The sequence below is a fragment of the Alligator mississippiensis genome, chromosome 5, assembly GCF_030867095.1.
Source record: "Alligator mississippiensis isolate rAllMis1 chromosome 5, rAllMis1, whole genome shotgun sequence".
In the NCBI taxonomy this organism is placed as follows: domain Eukaryota; kingdom Metazoa; phylum Chordata; order Crocodylia; family Alligatoridae; genus Alligator; species Alligator mississippiensis.
The window spans coordinates 52,114,203-52,141,477 of NC_081828.1; the positions used below are offsets into that span (position 1 = coordinate 52,114,203).

Below are 27,275 nucleotides of genomic sequence, written 5' to 3' on the forward strand. Positions count from 1 at the left end.
GAGAAACTTTAAAAAGTTCAACTACCCTTTAAAAATGCATATTATTTTGATATGATGCCTGAAGCAAGCAGGACAAATTTACAAATAAGAGATAAAATTTCTGTCCCTGAAGGGTGCTTGACCTTGACAACACTGGGTTATGGCAAGCAATTGTTCTACATTAGTTATGGGGCCACTTACTGGCAAGATTATGAATGCCTCCTTAATTGATGACAAGTTCCTTACTACCCCAAAGCACATAAACTGGGTCTTAAGTCAGAAAAACTTTTGACATTAAAGACTGAACTGTATATTCACAAATTGCACTGATTTAATTGAGTTTCTAAATGTGTTAGTCACATCAGTATAACCTATTTGTATGGATGCTCTTAAATATTACAAACAGACTGAAATCAATGCCAGTTAAATCAAACCTAACACTTTTGCTCTATTTCCACTGTGTTCCAAATTATCCCTTTGAGAATTACTGACAAGGTGGGATCATACCACCTCCACAAAACTTCTGCTCTTGCAACTTCTAGAGCTCTACCTAGCTTTAGACATAGGTACAACATGGCAATTGCACTTTGGCCAAAATCTGCAAATCTGAATCCCTAAAATTTGGCGCTTAGCATATTCACTCAAGTATAAGACTACTCTGAATACAAGACTCCCGATATTTAGATTCTGTACAGGGAAGACTTATACATTTGTTATAACTTTCCAAGTACAGAATCTAATTACTGAACGTTTACTTTGAATTCATTCCCCTTCCACTGCTACAGCAGGGAAAATAAATTGCAGGGCTAGGGAGAATCAGGTAGCCCCCTTGCCCTCGGCCCCACCCCCCAGTTTATTCCCTCACAGCCCATTTCCATCCCTTACTGTCAGACCCTACTCTCCTTAAGAGCATGGAAGTGAAGAGCAAATTTGAGACCATTGACTGAAATAAACATGCCTGTAGTAATTTAGTTAGTCCAGATATTGATGCATTTTGGTTTTTTTTTTTTGTTTTTTTTTTTGGTTTTTTTTTTTTTAAGTGCTGCAAATATTAGCACAGGTACCCATAAACACAATTTTAAGTAGAACTTCTGTACCTACCTATATATAGTACAAACTATGCATGATATTAGTTCAAAACCAAAAAGTTTATGGTTCACTGGGCTTATAGGTCATTGGGCTGGACCCCAGCAGAGTCAACAGCATTTCAAGCCTTGGTGATCCCATAACTCAGCAGTGCTCTGTATGTGTATGTACTCCAGATATGCCCCACAAAGGATCCATGATCCCCACAAAGGATCTATACGTAGCCTCCTACTCACGAAACTGGGTATTTTTGCTACAAGTCCAGGGATGCTACACAAATTTACATACAGATGATATGCAGGGGCAACCTGACCCAGCTCGACCTAATGGAGGATAGGACCACACTAATCTTATGCTCCAGATTGAGAAAAGGGGTGACAGAGGAAATCTGGGTGAACTGTTTGGGGCCCCATTTGGTGATATTTGCTAGTCCTTCAAGGCTCGTGAAGAAACAGGAATAATTGAAAATGGGAAAGAAAGGCACAACTCAGTTCAGGAAGTAAAGAAGTAGCCAAATATATATACTATGTAGTGGCTCACCATGACTTAAAAGGAGTCAGCACTGAGGACAACTGAACAGAATTCACACAACCACATAAGTTATTCAGATGGGCTTTACTAGCTTAATGTTGTGGTAGGTTCCCATCAGCATGTCAAATGTAGCAATTTTGGCACCAAGGTAAAGGTACCAAAGGTGTGGGTCCAAGGCATCAAGGAAGGTGTGGGTCAGGGTAGACTCTGGTCTTCCTCATATTACAGTACCTCTAGGCCCAATGCCAGTTCTTTGTGGAGGAAATACCCCTCCCCCTTTTTAAAGGGCCAAAAAAAAAGGTTCCCATCAGCATCTTAGCCTTTTGGGTTAAGATCAAGCATAGCATTTCTGGCACCAAGGAGAGGGTGTCAGAGCTGGCTCTGGCCTTCCTGGTGTCAAGCCAGGTACTGCAATACCTGTAAGTCCAGTGCCAGTTCCCCATGGGGGGAACGCCAACTCATTTCTTTAAGGGCCAGACAAAAAGTGCCCATCAATGTATCTGCCTAATATGAGCCATGTGTTTTACAGTCATACTCAGTATTGACTGCATTTAATCAGCTTCACAGCTGGTTTCCATTACTGAGCACATGATGTTTTTAGCAGCAGTTAAATGATAAACAATTTATTTAATGAAGTTTCCTTGTCTGTGAATGTAAGAGTAGGGGGGAATCTCGGCTTATATTCAAGTACATACGGTATGTTCTGTATTAGGAACATAAACATGTATTTTGACATACAATTCTAAACACACAGGTTTGAAAACACTGGTACTGGTTCCTTGAATGTTGATCACTTGTTGATGTACAGCAGATGATTGTTAGCTCTTTCAGCAGCTTCATATATAGTAGACCACAAAATGCTACTGATTTGCCAGTAGTTCCTATTAGCTGCAGATCAGATGAACTTATTACTATTCCCACTCATTCCTTCGTAGAAAATTGTAACAGACCATTCATTCTTCCTCAGGGATCTTATAAGTAGGCTTCCACAGGGTTCCATCTTGCCATGGATATTTCTTGGAGAGATTGTAAGAATTTGGGCTTCAGAGTCATTGGCTTGCTCTCAATAGTCAGCTCCCTAACGGTTTCTGCCTCAACTTCGTATTCCTGATTTTCCAAGCACCATGGCCAGGCTAGAGTCCTGTAAAGGCTAAAACAGCTTGTCTGAATTGATCCCAAGTTAGAAGTGATATCAATAGATGGACTAATGCAACCTGAGTAACATGGAAGTAGTTTAAACTGCTTTGTCTACAGAATTTATGACTGAATGCAGTCTCAATGGCATGCAGAAGCTATAATCACTGTTCCTGGATTGCCAAGTAGCATCAGTAAACTTTCAAGTGTCATGTGTTCTTGACTACATGTTGTTATCCTCATGCTGGACTATCACAGTGTATTCTAATGGGACTTCCTTTGAAGACCATTCCTAAGCTTCTGAAAAGGCAGAATGCAACCACCTGCCTCCTAACTGAGCACTAAGTTCTATGCTAGCAGCACCCAATTTATTGGGTGTAACTCAAAGTGTTCATTATGTATGAGGTGCTGAAAAAGTCTGGCTGTGATTGCCTTTATCCTGTCTCCCATAGCAGCTGAATTATCTTAGGAGGGCACATGATGAGAAACAATTCGGCAGAGGTCTCTCTATTCTAAAATTCATTGCTTCCAGCACTCTGCCATAGCCCAGGTGTGCTGAGGTCTTTTCTGACCATGAAGCAGGACATATTTGTGCACTTGAGCTTCCTCAATTGGATTCATAGCTAGAAAGTATTTAGCCCATCAATTGCCAAAGGAAATAGAGGCTAAAATGGGTTTGATTATTTGTGCCAAATGTTGACAAGTTCGTTTTACTGTCTGGATTCATCCCAAAAATGACTATGAATATAATTTCAAAAAACATGACCACACAAAAGAATATAATTTTTCTCTACATCTAGGGCTCTGGGCTTGATTTTTTTGTGTGTGTGTTAAGTGCTGAGTATGTGAGGAGCCCCAATATCCCCAAAGTCCATGTCCATGTGCACATAAGCGGGAATGTGCATTTCCCCAGGGACAAACAGCAGCAGCACATATTTGTGCTGCTGCTACCTGTCCCTGGGCATGCCCCTGCAGATGCGCTATAGTACATAGCAAATTGCCCTGAGTGGGGTAGGGGAGGCGGGGGCTGGTATTTAGTACAGCATGCAGCCCCCAGGATCTGAGAAGTTGGATAGACCTGGTCTAGGGAACAATCCAGTGCTCTTAGTTTAGATACACTGGCTTCAGCTTAAAAGCCAGCAAACCCAATTCTTAGGTAAAGTGGTATAACACTATTCATATACAAGCCTGTTAAACTAGTTTAAAGCTGCCTGGAGAGGTTCAAAAGTACACCTAGATAATGAAGTACTCTTTTGAACCAGGTCAATGTTATATGTATTCAGCAAGCATTCCAAGATACAGGTCTAGTCAGTCTTCCAGGCATCCGACACAATACAACACTGACTGCTTCCCTTCCCCCTGCTGACTGTTGTAACTGGCCACTCTGGTATATGACCAGAACTCTGCTGCCCCCTTTTCTTCTTCCAACTTTTGTTGACGTTTTTTAAATCAGTAAGCTCCTTTGTCCTGTTTGTTCAGCAAGGGCTGTCTTTCTAACAACCAGCTGTGCCTTCACTTCATACTCAACCATAGGCCCTTGTCATGCCCCTACCCTAGCCTCTTAGGAACCCAAAGTGTGGGTTCAAGTATGACCCCCATTCCAGGCACCAAGAGACAGGCAAGCACACTGAAAAATATGGTCAAGTGCAGGCTAATGAACTTCACTGAACTCATGTTTAAGGGAGAAGGCACAGGTCATCTATCCCCTGACACCTTGACAAAGCATGGGTGCAAGCACTCTCCCCCACCCACCCAGGGCAAGGCATACTAGGCTGGCTTCTCTCCCCCCTGCCCATCCCATGGTGTCAGAGCCACACACTTCAAATGTCCAAAAAATGACCATTCTACCTGGATTGCACTGTATACATGGATCCCTCTGATCCATGACAACTGTGAACTAGGTCCCAATTAATGATGTTTTGGAACAGTTCAATTGTTGTGTGTCCATGTTCTTATTGCGTACTCCCTTTCAGATTCACCAGCTGCCCACATACACCTGCCAGCATGTTTTATATTTTAACCCCTGAAATGCCAATTATTATAATTAAAATTAAATAGCCATTACACAATTTCTCCCACGTACCCCCCAGAGATGTCTTGTGTACCCCCAGGGGTAAGCATACCAGTTTGGGAACCCCTGCTCTACCATATCATCTTGATAAATTCAGTAGTCAAGATCTCACCAGTGTCACCTGTATTGGGGCTAGTCTAACAACACTTTTTACAGCAATACAATCATGACATAAAAGTATGGTACTTTTTTTCTATTAATATAATTATACTAGTATAATCTTTAACATGGATGCTGTTATACTGGTATGCATATGCTTTTACTCACAAAGCTTATTCTTATATGGGGAGAGGAATACAGGAGTAATCGCATTTATTTGAGCGTAACCTCATCCAAACTAGGTGCCTATATTGTTTAACTATAGCAGCATGGCTAAAATGATGCAACATTGTATGCACACATAAGGGTTTAAATTGGTGAGAATTAAGGATTTGCTATATAAGATCTGGCAAAGCCTTCTAGAAGCACAACTATCAGCATGCTGCTTATTATATGCACCTCAGAAAACAGTTCTCCAGGTAACTTTGAAAATATTTAAGCGTTCTATGTAAAATGTTCTTGTAAATACTATTCAAATAAGGTATTCTTGGAAATAAACAAAACTTGCTTCACAAGTAGCAAGAAGAAATTTAGAATAATTAAATAAACGAAAATAAATTTTCAATGATATTCTGCAGCACTGAGCAAAGAACAGGCCTAAAATGGGAATAGGTGTACTAATCCATTCAGCCTATTATGGTAACAAAATTATGGAGATGAACCTTTATGAAATTCAGTACTCAGCACTACCTAGTTGGTTTAAGAAACTACTGTGCTGATATGGCTCAGTTAGCAGTATTTTCACTCCTAGGTTAAAAGTAGCAAATTCAAGGACTTGAGTTCAAACCTAATGCTGATGGTGTGGCATTGCTGGCTTCTGGAAGTACTATTTCTTAGATCACATGCTAAACCAAGATTACCCCTACCCACATTTGCTGAATGTTCAAGTGGAAGCTATAGATTTGTTGTACTTTTCAAAAAGAAGAGGGGGATAGCCCCAGATTCCTGGCCAATCTTTCCAGCTCAGTTAAACAGGTTGTAACGTTCAGTGGAAAAGTTTGAACTACAGGTGACGGAGAAACTGTTGCAGCATTTCTTATTCAATCACCCTACCTTAATGTGTGGAATAGTTCATGTCTGTGTTCATGAACGCAGTACCCCTGGCAGATGTGGGGGGGGGGGGGGGGGGGGGGGGGGCATGGCTGCGCTGAAGGTGGCGGGAACATGGCAGCAGAAGCGCAGCAGCAGCAAGTGCAGAGCTCCCGAGGAGTTCCTCTGTGTATTTAAACATGGGGAAAAAACAGAAGGAACTTGCCCTCCTGCGAGCTAGGAAAAACTCAGACCTAGTGGGGCTCAAGGAAACCTGGTGGGATTCTACCCACCACTGGGCAGTAGACATCGAGGGACACAGGCTGTACAGGTGAGACAAAGCAGGGAAAAGGGGGGGGGGGTAGGGTGTAGCGCTATATGTCAAAGAGCAATACACATCTCCAATGATCAGGATGGGGTCAGAGGAGGGGCAAAATGAGGTGCTCTGGATAAGAATGCAAGCGGGGCACAGGGAAAAGGGACTTGATAGTGGGCGTCTACTACAGAGAGCCTCAGAGGAACAAGCTGGACCCAGAATTCTCAGGTAAGCTCATGGAGGCAGTTAAGTCAAGGCATGTGGTTATCATGGGTGACCTAAACTACCCAGACATCTGCTGGGAGGAGCAGTCAGCCAGGTCTGACCGCTCATGTAGGTTCCTAGCTGGATACAGGACCTCCACCTAACCCAGGAGGTGCACAATCCCACCAGGGGAAATGTCTTGCTGGACTTGGTGCTTGCCACAGGCGACAACCTGGTGATGGGGTCTGCGGGTACTCCACCACCTAGGTGACAGTGATCAGTGCCTGCTAGAATTTACTATCCAGCGCAGGGTGGTGAAAGCAAGCAGCAAGGCAGAGGTCCTCGACTTCAGGAGGGCCGACTTCTGTAAACTAAGAAGGCTAGTAGGAGAGGCACTGGGGTCTTGGAGCGTCAATGAGATGGGAGTTCAAGACGGGTGGTTGTTCCTCAAGGAGATGATCCTCTGAGCTCAAAGGGAGTCAGTCCCAATGTGCACCAAAGGAGGCAAGAGTGCTAAGAAGCCCCCATGGCTTGGCAAAGGCATCCAGGGATGCTTGAGGGCAAAAAAGGGAGGCATCCAAACAGTAGAAGCAAGGGGCTATCACCAAGGAGGATTACACCTCCATTGCTTGGGACTGCAGGGAGGCTGTTAGGAAGGCCAAGGCAGAGATGGAGCTAGGGCAAGCAACCAGCATTAAGGATAATAAGAAGTCCATTTTCAAACACATAGGAAATAAGAAGGCAATGGGTAACATGGGGCACCTACAGATAGGCTTGGCAGTCTAGTGATTGTGGCAAATGAAAAAGCTGACCTCTTTAATGAATTCTTTGCCTCCATATTCCTGAACAGGGACCGGGACATCTCTCCCACTAGAACTGCAGATGGACCCAGGGGAGGCACCGCCATGCCTAAGGTCAGGGATGACCTAGTTAGGGAACTTTTGGAGGGGCTGGACGTGTTTAAATCAGTAGGTCCAGATGCTCTTCACTTGAAGGTGCTGAGGGAATTGGCGGGGGTCATAGTGGGGCCCTGGCACGGCTCTATAAGCACTCATGAGGCACTGGCCAGGTACTGGAGGATTGGAAAAGGTTCAACGTGGTCCCCATTTACAAAAAGGGGAGAAAGGAGGACCCCAGCAATTATAGGCCAGTCAGTCTTACCTCGGTCCTTGGGAAGACCTTTGAAAAAATTATCAAGGAGCACATCTGCAAGAGCCCAGCATGGGAGCTAATGCTCAGGGGCAACCAACATGGGTTCACTGAGGGCAGGTCCTGCCTGACTAAACTTGTTTCTTTTTATGATCAGGTCACAAAGTCCCTGGACGAGGGTGTCGGGGTGGATGTCATCTTCCTGGACTTTAAGAAGGCCTTTGGCATGGTTTCCCACCACATTCTCTTAAAAAAACTAGGTGGCTGTAGCATTGATGCCTACACAGTCAGATGGGTGTCAGATTGGCTAGATGGTCGCACCCAGAGAGTAGTGGTGGATGAGTCATTTTCGACCTGGAGGGATGTGGGCAGTGGTTCAACATCTTTATCAGCGATCTGGATGTGGGTGTGGAATGCATACTGTCCAAATTCGCTGATGACACTAAGTTGTGCGGCAATGTAGGCATGCTGGAGGGGAGGGACAGAATCCAGCTAGATTTAGACAAATTACACAGGTGGGCAGATGAGAATAGGATGAAATTCAATGCAAACAAATACAAGGTGTTGCATCTAGGGAGAAGGAACTAGTAACACACCTATAGGCTGGGGAACACCCTTCTTATCAACACAGTGGCAGAAAGGGATCTTGGAGTCACTGTTGACTCCAGGATAAACATAAGCCACCAATGCAAGGAAGTGGTTAGTAAGGCTAACCACACCTTGTCATGCATCTACAAGCAGGTCCAGGGAGGTGATCCTTCCCCTCTATGCAGCACTGGTTAGGCCACAGTTGGAGTACTGTGTCCAGTTCTGGGTACTGCACTTTAAGAGGGATGTGGCTAGCATTGAGACGGTTCAGAGCAGGGCCACTTGCATGGTCAAGGGGCAGCGGGGCAGGCCCTACAAAGAGAGGCTAAAGGGCCTGAACCTATTCAGCCTCCACAAGAGAAGGCTGAGAAGGGATCTGGTAGCCATTTGCCAACTCACCAGCAGGGGGACCAGCAGGAAATTGGGGGAGGCTCTGTTCCCCCAGCCACCACTCGGGGTTACTAGGAATAACGGTCACAAATTGTTAGACAGAAGGTTCAGGCTGGACATCAGGAGACATTACTTTACTGTTAGGGCTGCCAGGCTCTGGAATGGGCTCCCAACTGAGATGGTACTCTCTCCTACCTTGGGGGTCTTCAAGAAGAGGCTGGACAGAGATTTGGCTGGGCTGATATAACCCCTGTACCCATTCCTGCCTGGGGCAGGGGGTGGGACCTGTTGATTTGTTTAGGTCCCTCCGACCCTAAGCACTATGATACTAAGACGTAAGTTTGGCATTTGCGAATATTTGAAACCATGAATGCTGAACCTGCACATAGTGAGGGTTTCTTGTATTTAAAACAGGGGGGGCGGGGGAGGGAGCGGGTGGCAGGCAATATGTGACCATAAAAATATAAATCTGTGAACTTCTGCTTCACTACGACTGTGTGTACGTGTCCATGTGCATATGTGTATATAAAGATCAATAACACATTATTAGTGTTGTGATTTCTTGATCAAAATGATGCAAGATATATAAACATGACAAGGAAAACGTGCAACTGTTTCTACAAAATGAGACCACAATACTACTGAAGGAAACTTTCATTTCACATTTCCTTCTTTCTTTCTAAGTAGAAATATAATGTTGCATTCTCACTGATTTCCCAGTTACGTCTTTTCTATCTTCATTCATACACTGCACCCCCCCATCAGCAATCTCACCTTTATCGTGCAATTTTAAAAAACATTGTCCTCATTTAGTAACTAACCTAGTTTAAAAGCTGTCCCTTTATCACAGATTTCAAACACCAGCCATTCTTGTTAAGTAAGGGCATTTTTACTATGGAAGCTGTAGAGGGAAGAAATTGTATTTAACACAAGGCACAAATTCTATATTAAGACAAACATATAATTGTAAAGCCTTTATTCCAATACACAAATTCTATATTTTTCAACTAAATAACTGTATATGAAAGAGCTACTTCTGAAGGGGCATTGATAAAAGAAGAAAATCCTTGAGTTGTACAAATACAAGAGAGAAAACCCTACCCTTCCCCGACATCTCCCACGAAAGAAAGATTAGTACCTGGCAGCTATGCAGACAGTTATTGATTTAAATGATTATGGACCCAAAAAGTTCTTTCCTGTCATTTATTATCCTGTTATAGTTGCCACTGCACTTGTACAATGTTAAAAAGATGCTTAGCAAAATTACACTTCAAAATACTGTTGATAACTAAAGACCGGAGGAGGTAGTCACCTGATGGTTTCTTCTTGATACAGTGAGCTGACAACTGGGCCTCCAAATGTGGTTTTTCCTCCTTTTCCTTTCTTCTCTGTGGTCTGAAAGAAAAAATTGGTAGGGTGGACTGCTTTATACTGTAACTTGGGGGGGGGGAGGCAAGGGAGATGGGGGGGATGAAGAGGTGGGGCTGGATGAAAATGCTGCTGTGGGATCCTTCCCCTTATTTCCTACCAACTTGCTCCAATACTTTATGTCTCTGCGCCCCTCATTCTACACAAAAGGTGGAGGCCTCTCTCCGAAAAAACCCCAATCAATGCTCTTCTGAGCAAACTACAGCTGGGAGTTGCTTGAGAGGTACACAACGTACCTCTTCTTTCACCTCCTCCACTCAAAAGAATGAGTGTACCGCCTTCCCAGCAGCTTTGGCTACTTAGGACCCAAATGCTGATCCTTTGTGAGACAGCATAACATTATATTACTAGACTGCAAAGCTCGCCTTTATAAATCTATTTAATATAGATTTAAATTAAATTCTATCATGAGCAGCCTTTCCAAATGATTTACTCCAAGGAACTCTAGGAATCTTAATTATTTCTACCAGAATAGAAAAGAAGAATTAGAATACCAATTGATCAATATATAGCCCAAGGCCTAGATTAAAAAAAAAATTACTAGCAATTTTGGGTGCTCAATTTAACATGCCATAAAAAGTGGCTTAATTATCAAAAAGTGCTAAGCATTTACTCCCTGAAAATCAGACCACTTCAAAAATGTCAACTGGTACATCAAAAGCCATATTTATTTTTAAAAATGTGAAGCCAAAATTTGTATTACCAGTTAAAACAATTCTCAATTTACAGTGGTAACATTTTGCAAACATTATCAACTGAAAATGTGAATTATTACTACTAGACCAAGGGTGGCCAACCTGTGGCACGTGTGCCACAAGTGGCATAGGTAGCCTCTGCATGGCATGTTGCAGATCAAGAAGGGAGCAAGGAACACAATTGCAGATAAAGCAGGGAGAAGGCAGAGCAGCAGATCTGGCAGGGGAAGGGGACTGGAGTAGTCCTTGGGGAGGGTGTGGTGCTTAATTTGGGGGAGGCATGCCAAAAAAAGTTGGCCCCCACTGTATTAGGCAAATGCCATGTTTCTCAGCCACCCTGCTTCAATCAAAAAAGGGGAAAGATGCATCTCACTCCAAAACCAATTACCTTTAATGATTAACTTACAATCATTCTGGGAACTATGTAATATCCTAAAACAACAACAACAATACAGGGAAGGTCATATCCACTATACAAGTTATAAATAACGGATGTAATTTACCATTGATAAGATCCAAAGTACATTGTTGTACTGGAGAAGCTACAGTGAAGGGATACCATTGTGCTCAAATGCATTTGAAAAAGCAAAGGCCTTCCCCTCTATTGCTACCAGCAGCTTAGATTATTCAAAGTAAACAAAAAATACATTTCAGCACGTTTACTTTTTCTATCTATTAATAAATAGAAATACATAGGATTAATACATTCTATTTTCAAACTTTCCTATATTATGACAATGCTGTAATATTTGAACTGAGACTTGAAGAAGGGTACTTGGTACCCAAAAGTTAGTCTACATTCCTTTCAACTATACAGTTTGCCTAACCAAAAGACATCACCTACAAAAACCCTTTCCTAAATGTTACAGGCATGCTTGTTCAAAGAATTAAATGGTAAGTAAACATTTTAATTGGCTTTAGGGTTTGTAAAAAGCTGTCTCCAAAACTTAATTTTTTGTCAAATTTCATCCAACAATGAGCCAAGTGCTCTCTCTTCTATTCTCAAAAACAGTCTTGTTAAAATTATGGCAAAAGGAACTGCCCCACTGTTACTTTCATTTTTGATATGGAGAAACACTGAAGAATGATTGCACACAACTCACAGACAGAAATATCTTTGAATTTCCACTATAAATAATCAAGCCTCATGAAAAACATTTTCTCCTAAGTTTCTTCTCATCATTATGATCTAATTTCAGATGCCACCATGACTGCATACCTCAGAGATCATCACCTAGTACCCGAGTCCAGACATGAGAGAAGATCAAAAGGACTTCTACCGATACAAGAATTTTGCTAACTAGATGTACCTACATGCATGACATTTACTACTACAAATTACTTTTAAAAGGAAAAGAATGTCACATGTATAAACATCTTTAACATTTCTCACACACAAATTAAATGTTGAAACACCAAAGACAACACTCTCCTAGGATTAACATGGTTTCCAGAAAACAGCTTGAAAGTTATAAGCAGCTAGGCTTTGCAATCTTTATGGTAACTTTTATATGCATTGTTCTCTTAGTTGAATTTCTTCATGCTTAACAAGTAAAGATCATCTACAGGCATCTTCCCTACTTTTATATGATCCTAGTTTAAGAAGGTACTTAAGTATGTGCTTAACTATAAAGCATATGGGTAGTCCCATTTCTTTCAATGGGAACACCTATACTTAAGCCACAGTTGTACAACTGGAGGCCTGTAAGAGGTTAACATGCAGCCTGTGGGCTCCTGTCCACCCACCACTTTTCCCACCATTCCTGCTGCTATGGTGGTTAGAGATACTGGGTTCCCCCTCTCTCCCGGTTTCTGCCCCTGCCCCTGCACGGGGAACAGGACCAGAGAGGAGTCTGTATTGCCTAAGCTCTACACACAGCTGAGGGAAGAGGAGTCAGGCTAGGCTGCCCAAGGGGAGGGAAGGGGAGAAGACTGCTTGCACGGTGAGGGAGGGGAAGGAGGAGAAGAGAAGATGAAAGACCCAGGAGGGCGTTTCCTGCAGTGTACAGTCCATGCAATATGTGGCCCAGGGGTCTGCAACACTCCCCCCCTCCCCACTTCCCCTAATGCCCAGAAGTTGAATATCTGACTTAAGCCTATATACATGCTTGTTGAGTCTTTTGACAAACCAAGGTATTATTGTAATGGCAATGTGGAATTTGGGAGTTCTGGTATCTTCCCTTGATAGGTTTCACACAGGCAAATACCCAGTCCTCTAAAAAAAATTCAAATCCTATGACAAAGCTGTTCATTAATATTATTATTCTTTATTTCATGTCAAGAGAGGGTGGCTATCCTGACACACACTGTTTTGATATCCAAATCTTTGGTGTATTCCTTTTCAAAATATATATTTCTTATTCCTAGTCTTCACATAAATGTATACAAGTTTTAGAATATAATTCTTAAGGTTCCATATATGAGTGATGTCACTTTATAATAATTACTTTATTCTTCCAACCAGAGCAGATAGTATATCTCCTTCCAGTCTCACCCAATTGCAACTTGTGTTTACTTTTAATTTTTACTTTAAAAAAAGATAAAAAATATTTTATCTTCAATACTAGGCCCTGTTAATTAGCGGTGTGGGTCCCCCTGAAGCCCAAGTCTCACAGTTCAAGCTTCATGCATTGTTAACATTTACATTTATAAGCAATCATTGGAATATGTGGAATTGCACAGGTATTTAGAAGACTATGTCTCAGGCCCAGAAAGTTCAGTGTAAATTCTCTCCAGATGTAAAAAAGCTACAATAACCTGAACAGAAGGACAATAAAAGCCAAGTTCAGTGGAAGAGCAACACAATAATAGAAGAAAAGATGAGGAAATGATTACATTTGATCTACTTGTTAAAAACTATGAGAAATGGTAATTTTTAAGAGCAAAGAGAAAAAGAAAGTCTGACAGACAGCACTAGTGTGTTCTAAGCATGAGAGAAGCATGTAAGGTGGGTACAGAGGAGACAAAAGAAGACCAGATGCTCCAAGTTAAAGGCCATGTTAAAATGTTAACACCTCTATTTTGGTGCCTGAAGATTGCTCCCTCCATGCTTAGTGACTTATAAGCACAACCATCTAACCTCTGAGTTACCAAGAGCCACAGGCTTTGTGGGATGCATGCCCTCACAGCTGCATCATGCAGCACCCTCCTCCAGCCCCCTGCAAGTTAAACGACAATTACATTTATACCGTTTGCTACTTACCTTCTACTGTTTAGTGACCAGGGAATAGCTCTGGCTTCAGCCCCTTATGTCTTCACTGTGTGCCCAGTGCTGCACAGGCCCCAGGCCACTGGCAAGAAGCTGTGGATGGAGAGCAGCGGTCGTGGCCAACCTGCTAGGGGGCTCACCATGCGAGGATCCAGCGGTGACCTATCAAACCCAGCACCACCTGCTCCAGCTGCCATGATACCTCCTCAGGCTGAGCCAGCTGCACGCTCAGTCCCATCTCAGAGCTGGGCCAGGGCCTGCATGGCCCCAGCACCACCAGCAGGAGGGGGAAGGGTGCAGCATACTGGGCAAAGGCCACCCTATAGGGACTGGCCACTGCTCCCCCTGGGGCAAGCAGGGGAGGGTCCAGCCCGGCACTGTGGAAAAGATTTCTAGGTCTAGGCCATGATGGCAAAAGTGCAGTGGCCAGTGCAGGGAGCCCATTGCCTGTTTTCCTGCCTAGGCCCTGCCACTGCAGGGGTGCCAGGCAGGCCCACCATAGGGCTAGAAGTCTCGCTGCTGTGGCAGGAACGCCCCAACTGACCCTTGCAGGGGGGCCCAGCACCGCCCGCCCTCCCTCCTTGTGATGGCGGGATCCAGGCACAGTAGAGGTCCACAGCCTCTGCCCCATGCACAGCCCCAGCCCCAGCCTGCAGAGGTGAGGGGAAGCAGCGGCTCCACAGCTGAGCTGTGCTCTCTAGTGGCTCAGCTGCACCCTCCACCCCCCACCAGTGACCTGGTGCCCACACAGCGCTGGACACCCAGTAAAAACTTAAGGGACCAGGGCCATTTTCTGTTGCAGGTCACTAAACTAGGTAGCTAGCTATTGGTTAACCAATTAACCAATTTAAATTAAAGGAGATTAGGCAGATAATTTTTTTTAATGATATTTACACATCCCTATCATGCAGGCGACCCTGAGCCATGGGACATGACTTCCATGTGACACACACCCTCTCCACCATATGGAAGGTGCCCACTGCACTGCACTTCACTGCACCAAAACCTCTTTGCTGCACAGGGTCTCCAGGTTCCTCTGAGCCCAAGGGCTGCACTCAGCCCTGTGGGCCAGGCTGCCCCACACCATCCTACCCCCAGGGGCAGGGACAAAGAGGAGGCTAGAGGAGGAAGGGGGAGCCTGGAGACCCCAGCAGTAGTAGAAAGTAATAAGGAGAGCAGGACCCAAACCAGGAGCCGGAGGGGGAGGGGGTTGTGCAGGTTAACCCCTTAGAACTGGGATGTGAGCTGTCGGCTGCCTGTTGAACAGTCATGACTTACAAGTATCAGCCTCAATTTTGAATTTCCAGGCTTTGATCGTTTCTGCTCTTATACCTTTGGAAGCCAAAAGACAACTTGCACTGGAGCCACTTTGCAGTTTGTACCCCTGCATCATTCCAGCTCTCTGTACTGCAGGAGGGAACCGATTCTCAAAGGAGGGAAGGATACTTCTATTCATTGCCACTGTCCTATCAGGTTCCTTTATTTGTCTGCCCCTACCCCAGGGGCACTGAGGCTCTACTAAATTAGCATAATCACCAATTACTCTTTTAATGCAACACTTGGACTTGCCAGCTACAACCATCTACTTTTCAACAAGAGCTGGTCCCCAGCTGCTCTCAGTGGAAGGTAGATATTGGCCACCATATACCACTGAACCTACCTCCCTCTTAAAAACTTTGGCTTATTATGCATGAATTAAGAGGCATTGCATGCTCTCTGCTCTATTTATATACAGTATACTACTAGCAAATTGCCTGTCAAGCATGAGGAAGGGGAGGGGTGGGAACAGAGGCCTAGGTCGCCCTCCCTTCCACCGCCTCGGGTCTGGGCCCGCTCCCTCCCTTCCCTGCCCACTGCTTCAGGCCCTTGCTCATTTCCCTCCCTCCCCGTATTGTTTCAGGCCCGGTTCCCCCCTGCTGCTTCGGATGCAGCCCTGTGCACCCCCCTCACCTCTGCCTCCCAGGACCAGGGCAGGGGGAGGAAGGGGGGAGCTTACATATGGCGGCAGGCAGCGGTGGCGGGTGGCTGCAGTGTGGCCGCAGCTGGCCACAGAGGGTGGCCGCAGCCAGCCATGCACGGCTACCAGTAACCACCCTCCCCGCCTTCCTGCTTCCCTCCCTCCCCTCTTTCTTGCTGCCTAGCCCTCCGTGCTGGCTGTTGTTGGGGGGTAAGGGGGCCTGCTCTGGCTCCAAGAAGCAGGTCCAGGGTGGACAGCCAGCACTGCTGGCCTCACCCCCCTGCTCTGGCCCCTCAGTCTCCGCTGTCACGGCAGCGCTCCGCCATGTGTCTCTGTTTGCGCAGAGCACTCTGACTGGCTGCCGAGACAACCAATCAGAGTGTGAATAAAGCATTACGGACAGACAGACAAAGGCTTTTATAAGATTAGAAGTCTAAAATCTACTAAACCCATAAACTATTGGACAACACTAAATATGTAGAATTCTAGAAGCAAAGCAAATGTTTTCTTGCAACATAAAGACAGCAAAGTCCTCATTCCTGCCTCAGTACAATGTATTTGTCAATAAAGACCAGCTCGATTCAAGGTACAATCAGATCTTGACTGGCTGTCACCTACAATACTGTTCTGGAGGTCTGAACACCTGACAGCCACATTCTGAATGGAACAGAAATACAGGGACTAATATTTGCTAACATTATTAATTCATTTTTTTCTCCACTCCCCCTTACTCCTTTATAAGTGATGTCAAGATATATACCTTTAAGCTGCTGTCAGCCATAAAAGAGGTGTCGTGTCCCAGCTCAGAGGTTAACATATAATGACAGACACATTAAAAAACCCGTCCAATGCCTCACTGACAATTTCAGCTCCATCTTCTCTTCGATGAGACAGTAATTCAAACTTAGTTACAAGCTTTAACAACATAAAAGTCTAATCATGATTGAAAAATAAAAGAGCTGAAGAGGATGGCTTTATCATGCTAAGCATTCTGTAAAAGGAAAAACAATTTATAGATCAGACACAAATATTTTCTCTTCAAGGGGCACTGGTCTTTAGAGCTCAAAAAACCCTTACATTTCCTGACACTGAGAGCGTGCAGAAAAGCCCACTTATCTGTCCGAGCTTTTGAAGAGTGGGGTAAGAGTTTGTCTTACAGTGGAAAAGAGGGCAGTTTATAGTTGTAATATCATCATCATCATAATCCTTATCAAACTCTTTGAAAAAATTATCAAGGCTCACGTTTGTGAGAGCCCAGCAGGGCAAATTATGCTGAGGGGAAACCAGCATGGGTTTGTGGCGGGCAGATCATGCCTGACCAATCTAGTCTCTTTCTATGACCAGGTTACGAAACGCCTGGACACAGGAGGAGGGGTGGATGTCGTATACTTAGACTTCAGGAAGGCCTTCGATACGGTATCCCACCCCATACTGGTGAACAAGTTAAGAGGCTGTGACGTGGATGACTGCACAGTCCGGTGGGTGGCGAATTGGCTAGAGGGCCGCACCCAGAGAGTCGTGGTGGATGGGTCGGTCTCGACCTGGAAGGGTGTGGGCAGTGGGGTCCCGCAGGGCTCGGTCCTTGGACCGATACTCTTTAATGTCTTCATCAGCGACTTGGACGAGGGAGTCAAATGTACTCTGTCCAAGTTTGCAGATGACACAAAGCTATGGGGAGAAGTGGACATGCTGGAGGGCAGGGAACAGCTGCAGGCAGACCTGGACAGGTTGCACAAGTGGGCAGAAAACAACAGGATGCAGTTCAACAAGGAGAAATGCAAAGTGCTGCACCTAGGGAGGAAAAATGTCCAGCACACCTACAGCCTAGGGAATGACCTGCTGGGTGGCACAGAGGTGGAAAGGGATCTTGGAGTACTAGTGGACTCCAAGATGAACATGAGCCGGCAGTGTGACGAAGCCATCAAAAAAGCCAATGGCACTTTATCGTGCATCAGCAGATGCATGACGAATAGGTCCAAGGAGGTGATACTTCCCCTCTATCGGGCGCTGGTCAGACCGCAGTTGGAGTACTGCATGCAATTCTGGGCGCCACACTTCAAGAAGGATGCGGATAACCTGGAGAGGGTCCAGAGAAGGGCAACTCGTATGGTCAAGGGCCTGCAGACCAAGCCCTACGAGGAGAGACTAGAGAAACTGGACCTTTTCAGCCTCCGCAAGAGAAGGTTGAGAGGCGACCTTGTGGCTGCCTTTAAGTTCATCACGGGGGCACAGAAGGGAATTGGTGAGTATTTATTCACCAAGGCGCCCCCGGGGGTTACAAGAAACAATGGCCACAAGCTAGCAGAGAGCAGATTTAGACTGGACATTAGGAAGAACTTCTTCACAGTTCGAGTGGCCAAGGTCTGGAACGGGCTCCCAAGGGAGGTGGTGCTCTCCCCTACCCTGGGGGTCTTCAAGAGGAGGTTAGATGAGTATCTAGCTGGGGTCATCTAGACCCAGCACTCTTTCCTGCTCATGCAGGGGGTCGGACTCGATGATCTATTGAGGTCCCTTCTGACCCTAACATCTATGAATCTATGAAAACGCTAGCTACTTGGCTGAGAACGAGCATCTAAGATTCGTTATTTTAGCTTAGATTCTCTTAAGTACTCATCAGAAGAACAAAGAGTTTGAGGCAAGCATTTTTATTTGGGTGTATGTTCAAAAAAATAAGGAAACATACATCTGCATACAAACAGCAATTCTAAAATATTTTCTTTTCATTTGCTAGAAGACCTTTGAAATGAACTCAGTAATAAATATACCTGGTTTTACAAGATAAAGGTTGGCGATGTGTAGGGGGTATACATGCACCCCCTGAGATTGGCAGTCACTGCCAGTGCAGGAGGCCACCAATTGCGAGTCAGCGCTCGCCACACATACCCCCTTGCCGCAGCCGCCTGCAGAAGCTCCCCGCTCACCACTGCCACATCCCCGCTGCCAACACTTCCGTCACCGCCGCCTGTGGGTGGTCGCTGTGCACCCCAAGCCTCAGGAGGCACACGAAATTCATGAAGATAAATCTAGAAAAAACCCACTTTGCTCCCCCCTGGCCTCCCCCAGAAAGGATTAAAATTAAAACCTTTCTAAAATAGTTTTTGTACCACAAAGTAGATTATAATGTAATATTAAGGTTTCATAGATACTTATTTTTGATCAGCTGCAGATTTCACATGTGGCCACATCACTTAAGAGAGTCATGTCTCATGTGGCCATCCTATGCACTTGCTCAACCTTTATATCAGGCCCACAGTCTGTAGCAAAATGTGGCCCGTGAGCCACATCCGGCCCACCAGGCACTTTCATCTAGCAACTCCTCCATCCCCACCCCCATCACACGCACACGCACAACAAGATTAAGACTTTATTTTTGAGTTTTTATGCAACCCTGCCTTCCAAAAGGAATATTTCTGGGGGGTAAGGGAAGGGACTTCTGGGGGCACAAGTCAGGGGTTAGTGGTTGGACTTCTGGTCTCAAGATGGCAACCAAGGGGCGGGGCAACTGTCAAGGGGCGGGGCTACCCCTGTAGCCCTCGAAAGCTCAAACCTCATTAAGCAGCGCTCCAGCTGAAATAACTGCCCGCCCCTGGCCGACAGCATGCATCAGTAGTGGTACCTATGAAGAAATGATAAGAGCCACAGGGCCATAATAGAAAAGACTGCCTTTTGCCCTGACAAATTACACCTGGGGACAGTCCATAGTTTCCTCACCATCTGACACCATGCTGGGAGACAAAATGACACGCTAACCCTTCAGGTGTGGCATTAAACTTGTAAAAATAAGTCCTATATGTGTGCTTCATAAAACACTGGTATAAGAATCATAAGACACTGGTATAATTTCAGAGGACAGGAATATATAGAAGATATTTCAAAATTTTAATTCAGCCAGTGGCTTTTTAATCCTGCTTCACTTGCCACCATGGCTCCACAATCCTCTGATTGACATTTCTGGACACAATAAGAGGAGGGGGGAACATTATCAGACCGGCAGCATGACCATGTAAGCCTTCCTAAAGTTTCAGCCACTCTGTCTCTGTGTTGTGGCCTGGCTGCCCCGCCCGGGAAGGGAACTCGGGCAGACACTAATTGTATTTGACAGCAGCAATTACACGCAAGGCTGGAGATTAGAAGCCTGTTAATTGTGTGTGCTGTAATTGCTGCCATCTTTTCCTTTAGTAGTTAAGGCCAGTGCTAGAAGAGTGAATAGGAGGAGGGTAGGCTCCACCTCAAATGCAGGTGGTCCAGAGACCAAAGCCCCCAAGAAAGTAGTGAGACATACTGCTTATCTTTCGTGTCTAGACCACCTGCATTTGAGGTAAAGCCTGTTCTACGCCTGCTGACTCTCCTAGCACTTGCCTTAACTAGCGAAGGAAGAGATGGCAGAATTGCGGCACACACAATTAAAAGGCTTTCCCTCTCAGATTATGTAAATATAAAAAAAACGTTCCTCTCTGATACAGAAAGGGTCAACACAGCAACCATGTCAAAGGGATGTCCTATAAGGCAGCTAATGAAGCATGAAACAGAAACAAAAAATGTGCAATTCTAATAGTATTTTCCACCTGTATTTACAGAGTTGGGCGCCAACAAATTTCATACTGCTATGCAACCTGAGTGAAGATAAAACATTAACCCTTACAATTCAGTATAAGGAATTTTTAATGTTTATAAAATCCAGACGTGTTAAATACTTAAACAGTATTCAGAAATCCTTGCTCACCAGAGTCTAAGCACCTCAGCATTTTTTTTCCTTTTACTTTCTTTATCGACTAGCCTAGTTTAATTACCCTCAAACATGATGAAACTGCACTCACACAGAAGGCAGCCTCCCTACCAGACACCTTTCATGAAAGGCTATTGTACCCTCACCACCAACTCTATAAAATGTCTATCATAAACATCCTACTTTAATATTCCTCTCTCAAAAATATTTCTTGGCTATGAACAGCAGCCTTGGTGAGTGCATGCACATGACTCAGCACCTGGAATACTGTCAAAAGACCACTGAAGATCTGTGCAATTTGAGCAAACTGTCCTATTAAAATAACCTCTTCATGTTGTCCAGCACAGAATGACTTCTTTTTTCTTTTACAGTGACAATTTACTTAAGGCTCTGTTAATTGTCTCACTAAATAAATCCACAATTCTCTGGTGCTTATAAATCTCACTTGTAAAACTTCACCTTGAAAACAAGATCTAGAACCGAGAAGAATATATTCAGAATGATATAATTTAGGGTCAAGATGCACACAGTAGGGCTGTGCAAAGCTTTGGTTGCCGACTGAATTCAGCGGCAATTCGGCCTGATTCAGCGGCCGAATCTTCAATTCTGAATCAAATCACAAGACCCTTTAATCTCTCCAAATTGAATCAAACCCCTCCGAATTGATTCAGAGAGATTCGAGGATTCGGACATAGACACAGCTTTAAATGTTTTTTCTACATACTGCCCTGTACCAGGCGGCTCGTGAATGCTGAGATGCTGGGGCGGATGAAGTGTCTCATGGGAGTGCGGGGGGGGGGGGGGGGGGGTCGGTACCCAGCATGCTTGGTGGTGGACCTGGAAGTGGACAAGAAGCACTTCTGGTCTGCCACGGAGCGCACAGGGGGGTCCCCTCCCCTGCGACAGGTGCCTCCTGGGTCTGGGGGGTTACCTGGGGTCCCTTCATGGTTGATTGTACTTCTCCGCAGCCGAAGTACTTCCAGGTCTGCTGCTGAGCATGTGGGTCCCCCCGCACTGTGCTCCTGTGGGACGCTCCATCTGCCCCACCATCCAAGTGTTCAGGAACCGCGCCTGGTACCTCGGGGTATGTAGAAAAAACATTTAAAGCTGTGTCTATGGCCAAATCAGCATCGGATCTTCAGATTCGGCCGAATCAAATCAGGACAATGATCCAAATCAACTAATTGAATCACTGTCCCTCGATTCGGGCCAAATCCAAATCAAATATGGCCCGTTTCACATACCCCTAGCATACAGTACAAACAGACAGAAGTTTGCAAATTGAACGATGCTTTCAAGATAGTAAAATTCAAAAATACCTCTGATTTATATACAACAATATTTGACAATCACTTATTCCAAGAGTGCTCAACTCCTGGCTTCTGGGCCAGATCCAGCCCCTGGCACCATGTCATCCAACCCATGAAGCTCCCTACAGGTCCTTGGGGATCCCTTCGGGCTGTAGCCCTGAATGCTGCTGGGCACGCACGGCAGTGTGGAGCTCAATCCCAGCACATGGGTCTGGCTGGAAGGTGCGCAGTGCTCCTGGATACCGATTCCGACACAAGGGGCCAGGCAAAGGTGGTATGGAGCCCCAATCCCAGCACATGGGACTGGGCAGAGATGGCAAGGGGGCCCAATCCAGGCACAGGGAGCCAGCCTGATGAATGGGGTCCCACTCAGCCCCCTGTGCCATTCATTTGGTCCATCTAGCCAGAAGTTTGAGCATCACTGACTTGATCCCTGCTGCACTGGTTAATCACCGTTCTGTTAATTCACTTAATAGGTAGTAATTAGAAGTTTGGGGAGGAGGGAAGGTAAAACAGCAACTTCTGTAGTTTACAGTAACTATGCTTATTATATTCATTATTTACAGAAGCATGAAACAGAAGCATCAAAAGGTTAGCATACATTTTAAAAAGCACTCTCATGACATGCTTTGCACAAGCCAGGACTTCCTCCAAGGGAAGCACAGGGCATTACTACTGGCCAACAGTGTATCTAATCAATCATTTTTCCCCGTTGTCTATGTAAAATCCCAAAATATCTTGGCACAGTAGGACAAGCTATAAATGCAAATAGCTTTAACCCTAAATTGTCTGGATTTTGTCAGTTCAATAAATATGTACAAATTAAACATCTTTATATAAACTTATAAATGTCTACATGCACAACAGGAATATTATGAACTGTGGCCATCAATATTAGAAGGGTAAATGAGAACTTTGCATAGGTTAGAAAATTGCAAGCGTCATACCATAAACCTTCAACTGTTGGGAGAAAAGAAGAGACTTGCCCTAGAAGGACTGTATAACTGTCTGCTGCAGTTCTTCCTCTGAAACAAGTGGGACTGTGAGAAACAGAATATTTGATTATATGCACAAGTGATATAATAATGAGGCAATTCCTACATTCATAAAAATGACCCTCTGAGATTATTATACAGTAATTCTGCTACTAGGTTTCTTTAACCAGAAAGGAATATAAAATTTTCCTAATTAAAAATTTCAACTTTTGAAAAACTATTGTACATGCAACAGAAACCTTTTGAATAAAATTACTTTAGGAATGGTCTCCCACTGGACTTGCCACAGAAAAGTGTGTATGTGGGCTTACATGCATATAAGTATTAGGGCTGTGCGAAATTTCGACGAGTGTTTCGTTTTGAAGCTGTTTCAACACATTTTGAACTCAAAACAGTGAAATTGAAACAAAACAAAAGACTTTGAAACAGCTTTGAAATGAAACGTTTCGAAAGGTTTCAAGTTTTGAAGCAGCCCGGTGGTGGGAGGCAGGGGTAACCAGGGCAGCGCTCTAAGCGGCTCCACCAGCCCCGCGGAGCTCAACCTGCTTTCCCAGCACTACTAGACTTCTCCTGGGGGCACGGGCCCCCAGATCTGTGCGTGGGGTGACAGGAGGCTGCCACTGCTACCTGGGGCCAGCAGCAGCACCAGTCTTCCCAGAGCTGGGCACGAGCTGCACCCAGTGGCAGTCCCAGGCAGCAGCAGCACCCTGCTGTCATCCCACACACAGATTCAGGGGCCCACATCCCCGAGAGGAGTCCAGCATAACCCCACAGCCCTCCTGGGGCTGCAGGCCTCCAGATCTGCTTGCAGGATGACAGGAGGCTGCTGCAGTTGTTAAGTGACACAAGTTTTGCTTGTCAGCACCTTGAGGTGCAGTTTCCCAGAAACCCCTGCACCTATCTCCTTGAAACTCAGCAGACTTCAAGCCCGCAGAAGGGGCTACCATCCCTGCAATTTTCATCCAAATCAGGCACAAAATGACAAAGTTATTGGCATTTTCATGATTCCCCATTATAGCCTATGGGCAAAATGGCAAAAAGCGTCAAATCAGAGAAACAGTTGTGACAGAAGGAAACAGAACAGTGCGAAATGAGACATTGTCCCTTCGAAATGGCAAAACAAAAGTCAAAACTAAACGGTGCTGTTTTGCACAGCCTTAACAAATATCACAGCAGTTACATGCCTGCAGAGAACTTGGAGCCCTGACAGTTTCACAGAAATTTTACTGTTTAAGATGTTTTCTTTTAAATTATTCTTCAGTTTCACAATGTTAAAAATTTTTATAACACATGTATTGAGGAAGCCAAAAGGAAAAGATTATATATGCTTCAGTGGAACTGTTTATTTATCAGCAACTGTATAGTAGGATACAATTAAAACAACTAGCAATACCCTGCATAAAAATGCAGAGCCCTACTGTTGAGTTTTCCATGTATACACGTATCTCTGCTCATGCACCAGAAATCCAGCGTGTTGGAGCACTCGACTAATTGAGTCTGTGGAGCACGCAAACTGACGTGCTGCATCGCATGTATTTGTATAAATGGCAAAATGAGCATCAGCACTAAGAAAATGGTAGCAGTGAGCTTTTGAACTAATGCACCTTTAATGTGTTTTAGTTCAAAAGCCCACCACCGCCATTTTCTCAGTACTGACGTGCACTTTGCCATTTATACAAATGCACACGACACAGCACTGGGGGCTTTTAAAAGCACCCAGAGCCATGTCGCATGCATGTGAACAAATACCCAAGCACACATGCTAAAAATGCTACCTAGAAATACATGACAATAACTGGACATAACTGTTCAGCCCTGCTAGCAGGTAAGTCAAAACTGGTATAAAAACCAGTCACACACAGTCATACAGGGGAAATCCAAATTCAGTGAAGAGGTTTAGGTCTTTGGTTTGTTATGTTATTATTTACAAGTCACCAAAGCTCATCCTCAAAGGAAGGATGAGTTTGAACACTAAATCACCAGTGTCTGGGTGCGCTGTTGAAAACAGGGAAGGAACTCAGCCCTTCCACACTAGAGAATGCGTTTTCAGTCATGACACTAACACTGCAATTCTCTGGAACCACTTTCATTCCCTCCATTACATTTAAGATTATCCTTAAATGAGCACACTAGGAAGCGATACAAAAAAAGCAGAAGTTTCACACTTGCCTGGAACCCGAATTCATTATTAAATCTGAGAATCAAGATGCAGGGCATCCTAAACCTGGCTATGCTATATAGCAGTTCACTCAGCAATAACTAAGCACTAGGTTTAAAACCAGTCTCTTAATATATTCTAGCCAACCCACGAGACCATTGTAAATTAATGAGATCAAGTTTTACAAATGAATTCAGCTGAATTCATTTCAACACCCAGAAAGAAAAAAAATATTCATTTTCCCCTATCAGTTTAACTAAAAATCACCGCTTCTAATTTAACCTTAATCGCCTCTAGAAAGCTCTGTGGTAATGTACAATGTATCCTCTTTGGAGAGCCAGTTAGATTGCTGAGGTGCCTGCAGTATGTTTCCAGACAGGATCAGATAGAAAATAAATGTGAAAATGCTCTCTTTCTATATTATTTCATGTCTGTTCCTTAGATCATGTTTGCCTGAAACAACCACGTTCCTTAATTCCCAAGGAAGTGGCCCCCCATGAATGGTTTCAGCACGTGGAAACAAAGAAAGCCACTATCTAGGAACAGTATTCTAATGAAGGAAGTTTCCAGCAGCCTTGATCTGGACAACAGTTTATGCTGCTGATTTGCTTTTCAACTTCAAACATTTATAAAATGCATGGTATAGTTTGGCAGTGCTGTATTTCAATCAATCGCCTGAATGAAGGCTGCGATGTCATAAATAAGAGGCGAGGAGACCATAAATTTCTACAGAGACATAAAATCAAAGACAACACAAAACAGCCCACAAATTCATGCAAAAAATTCAAGCCAAATACTCCCAGTAGTGTTGATATTTACTATTTAAGACATTTGTTCATTGTTTAACTTTTCTTATCCACCCGGAGCTTGGGGTGACACCCAGACTTCAGAGAAGCTGGAATCCTTGCTTCAGAACTGGCATTTTGTTTTTCTGCCTCATGACAAATTGCAGATGCAGTGAAAAAATGTCTGTCATTTGCTGAGGGATATTAAACAAAAACCAAGAACTGAACTACTCAGAGCCCTGCAAATAAAAGCACTTTGTTCATTAGACAATATTCACTTGCTAAAATCATGCACCCTCAGCCCAGGATACCAGACTGTGCCAGACTGCAGATTCACAAAGCATAACCTGGATAAAACAGGATGGATGAACTTTGTCCTCTCACAAATCACTCCTGAAACAGCATTTTTAGACAAGATAAGGAATTTTCAGAAGTATCAATACATACTACTATTTTTTACAAATAAGGAATTCTTTGCACAGCTATGACATCTAAAACATCCAAGGGCATCATCTTCACATTGAGCTGGGCCACTTCAAATGATTTTAACCAAAACCTGCCTCCGTTCTACAAGCTGAAGCGTTAGTGAAATGTCTCCCGTTCTTCTAGAGTTGTGTGGTAAAGTACACAATGCTGCACTGTGAACTCCCCCTTTATTTCAGCCCCATTTGGTGCCCTTCCCTGGTGCCCCCTTTCCTGGTATTTAGGGGTATAGGTTGTTACTGTGGTGGTCTAAGGACATAGACTGACAAAGCTCTTTGGGTAAATCTGATCTCTCAAATAGTTGGAAAAAATTTTCTTTGCAAGTCTTTCCTGGTATTTAAAAAAAAAAAAAAAAAAAAGCTTCCATGTACTGCTTGCTCTTCAAGTACCTACACACACACCACCTTTCTAAAATACTCCCTGTTAACAACTATGACCTTCAGCATGACTCAGGAAGCTGCTATAACATACTGGAGATGAAGAATCACATGACGCACTAAAATCTCGGTCCTTGTGGCAAGTGAAAGACCTCATCATGGCACTGAATCATAAAATATCAGTTCAGTCAAAGAGCTTATGAATACAGGAGAATGAGAGCAGAACCACAAATCTGAATCAACTTGAAGAGCATGCCCCATGAAGTCTGGTGGGGGTTACTTCTACATTGCCAATTCTACTGAAACCCTTTGGAGGGAGTCTGCTCCCCAAAACCTGCCACAACCCTTATTTCTATAGGATTTAAATTCATTCATTTTCATTTAAAATTGGAACAAAATTAGCCTATAAAAATCCAGCATACCTTCTGATTTGATACAAGAGGACTAAAAAGAGACAAGGGATGGCTGTTAATACAGCGCACTGTTGGTAGATTCTGATGCTTCCCACCCAGCTGTCACTCTTACTTGTTGAAAGGGGAAAATTTGTTTTTTTAGCAGGTTTAGGGATTTTTTTAAA

The 27,275-nt window shown here is 44.3% G+C and overlaps 1 protein-coding gene across 3 annotated transcripts in view; it reads right to left on the reverse strand.

Annotated features, from left to right (window-relative positions):
- The window catches only part of ACBD6 (acyl-CoA binding domain containing 6), a 140,083-nt gene that overhangs the window by 87,685 nt on the left and 25,123 nt on the right, over positions 1–27,275 (reverse strand). For all 3 annotated transcript variants that reach the window (XR_009462442.1, XM_006272407.4, XM_014596041.3), the window contains exon 4: positions 9,889–9,971. Coding sequence is in view for 2 of the 3 variants with exons in the window: in XM_006272407.4 (XP_006272469.1) it covers positions 9,889–9,971 (83 nt within the window). In the remaining variant the exon portion in view is untranslated. The remainder of the gene's footprint in view (positions 1–9,888; positions 9,972–27,275) is intronic.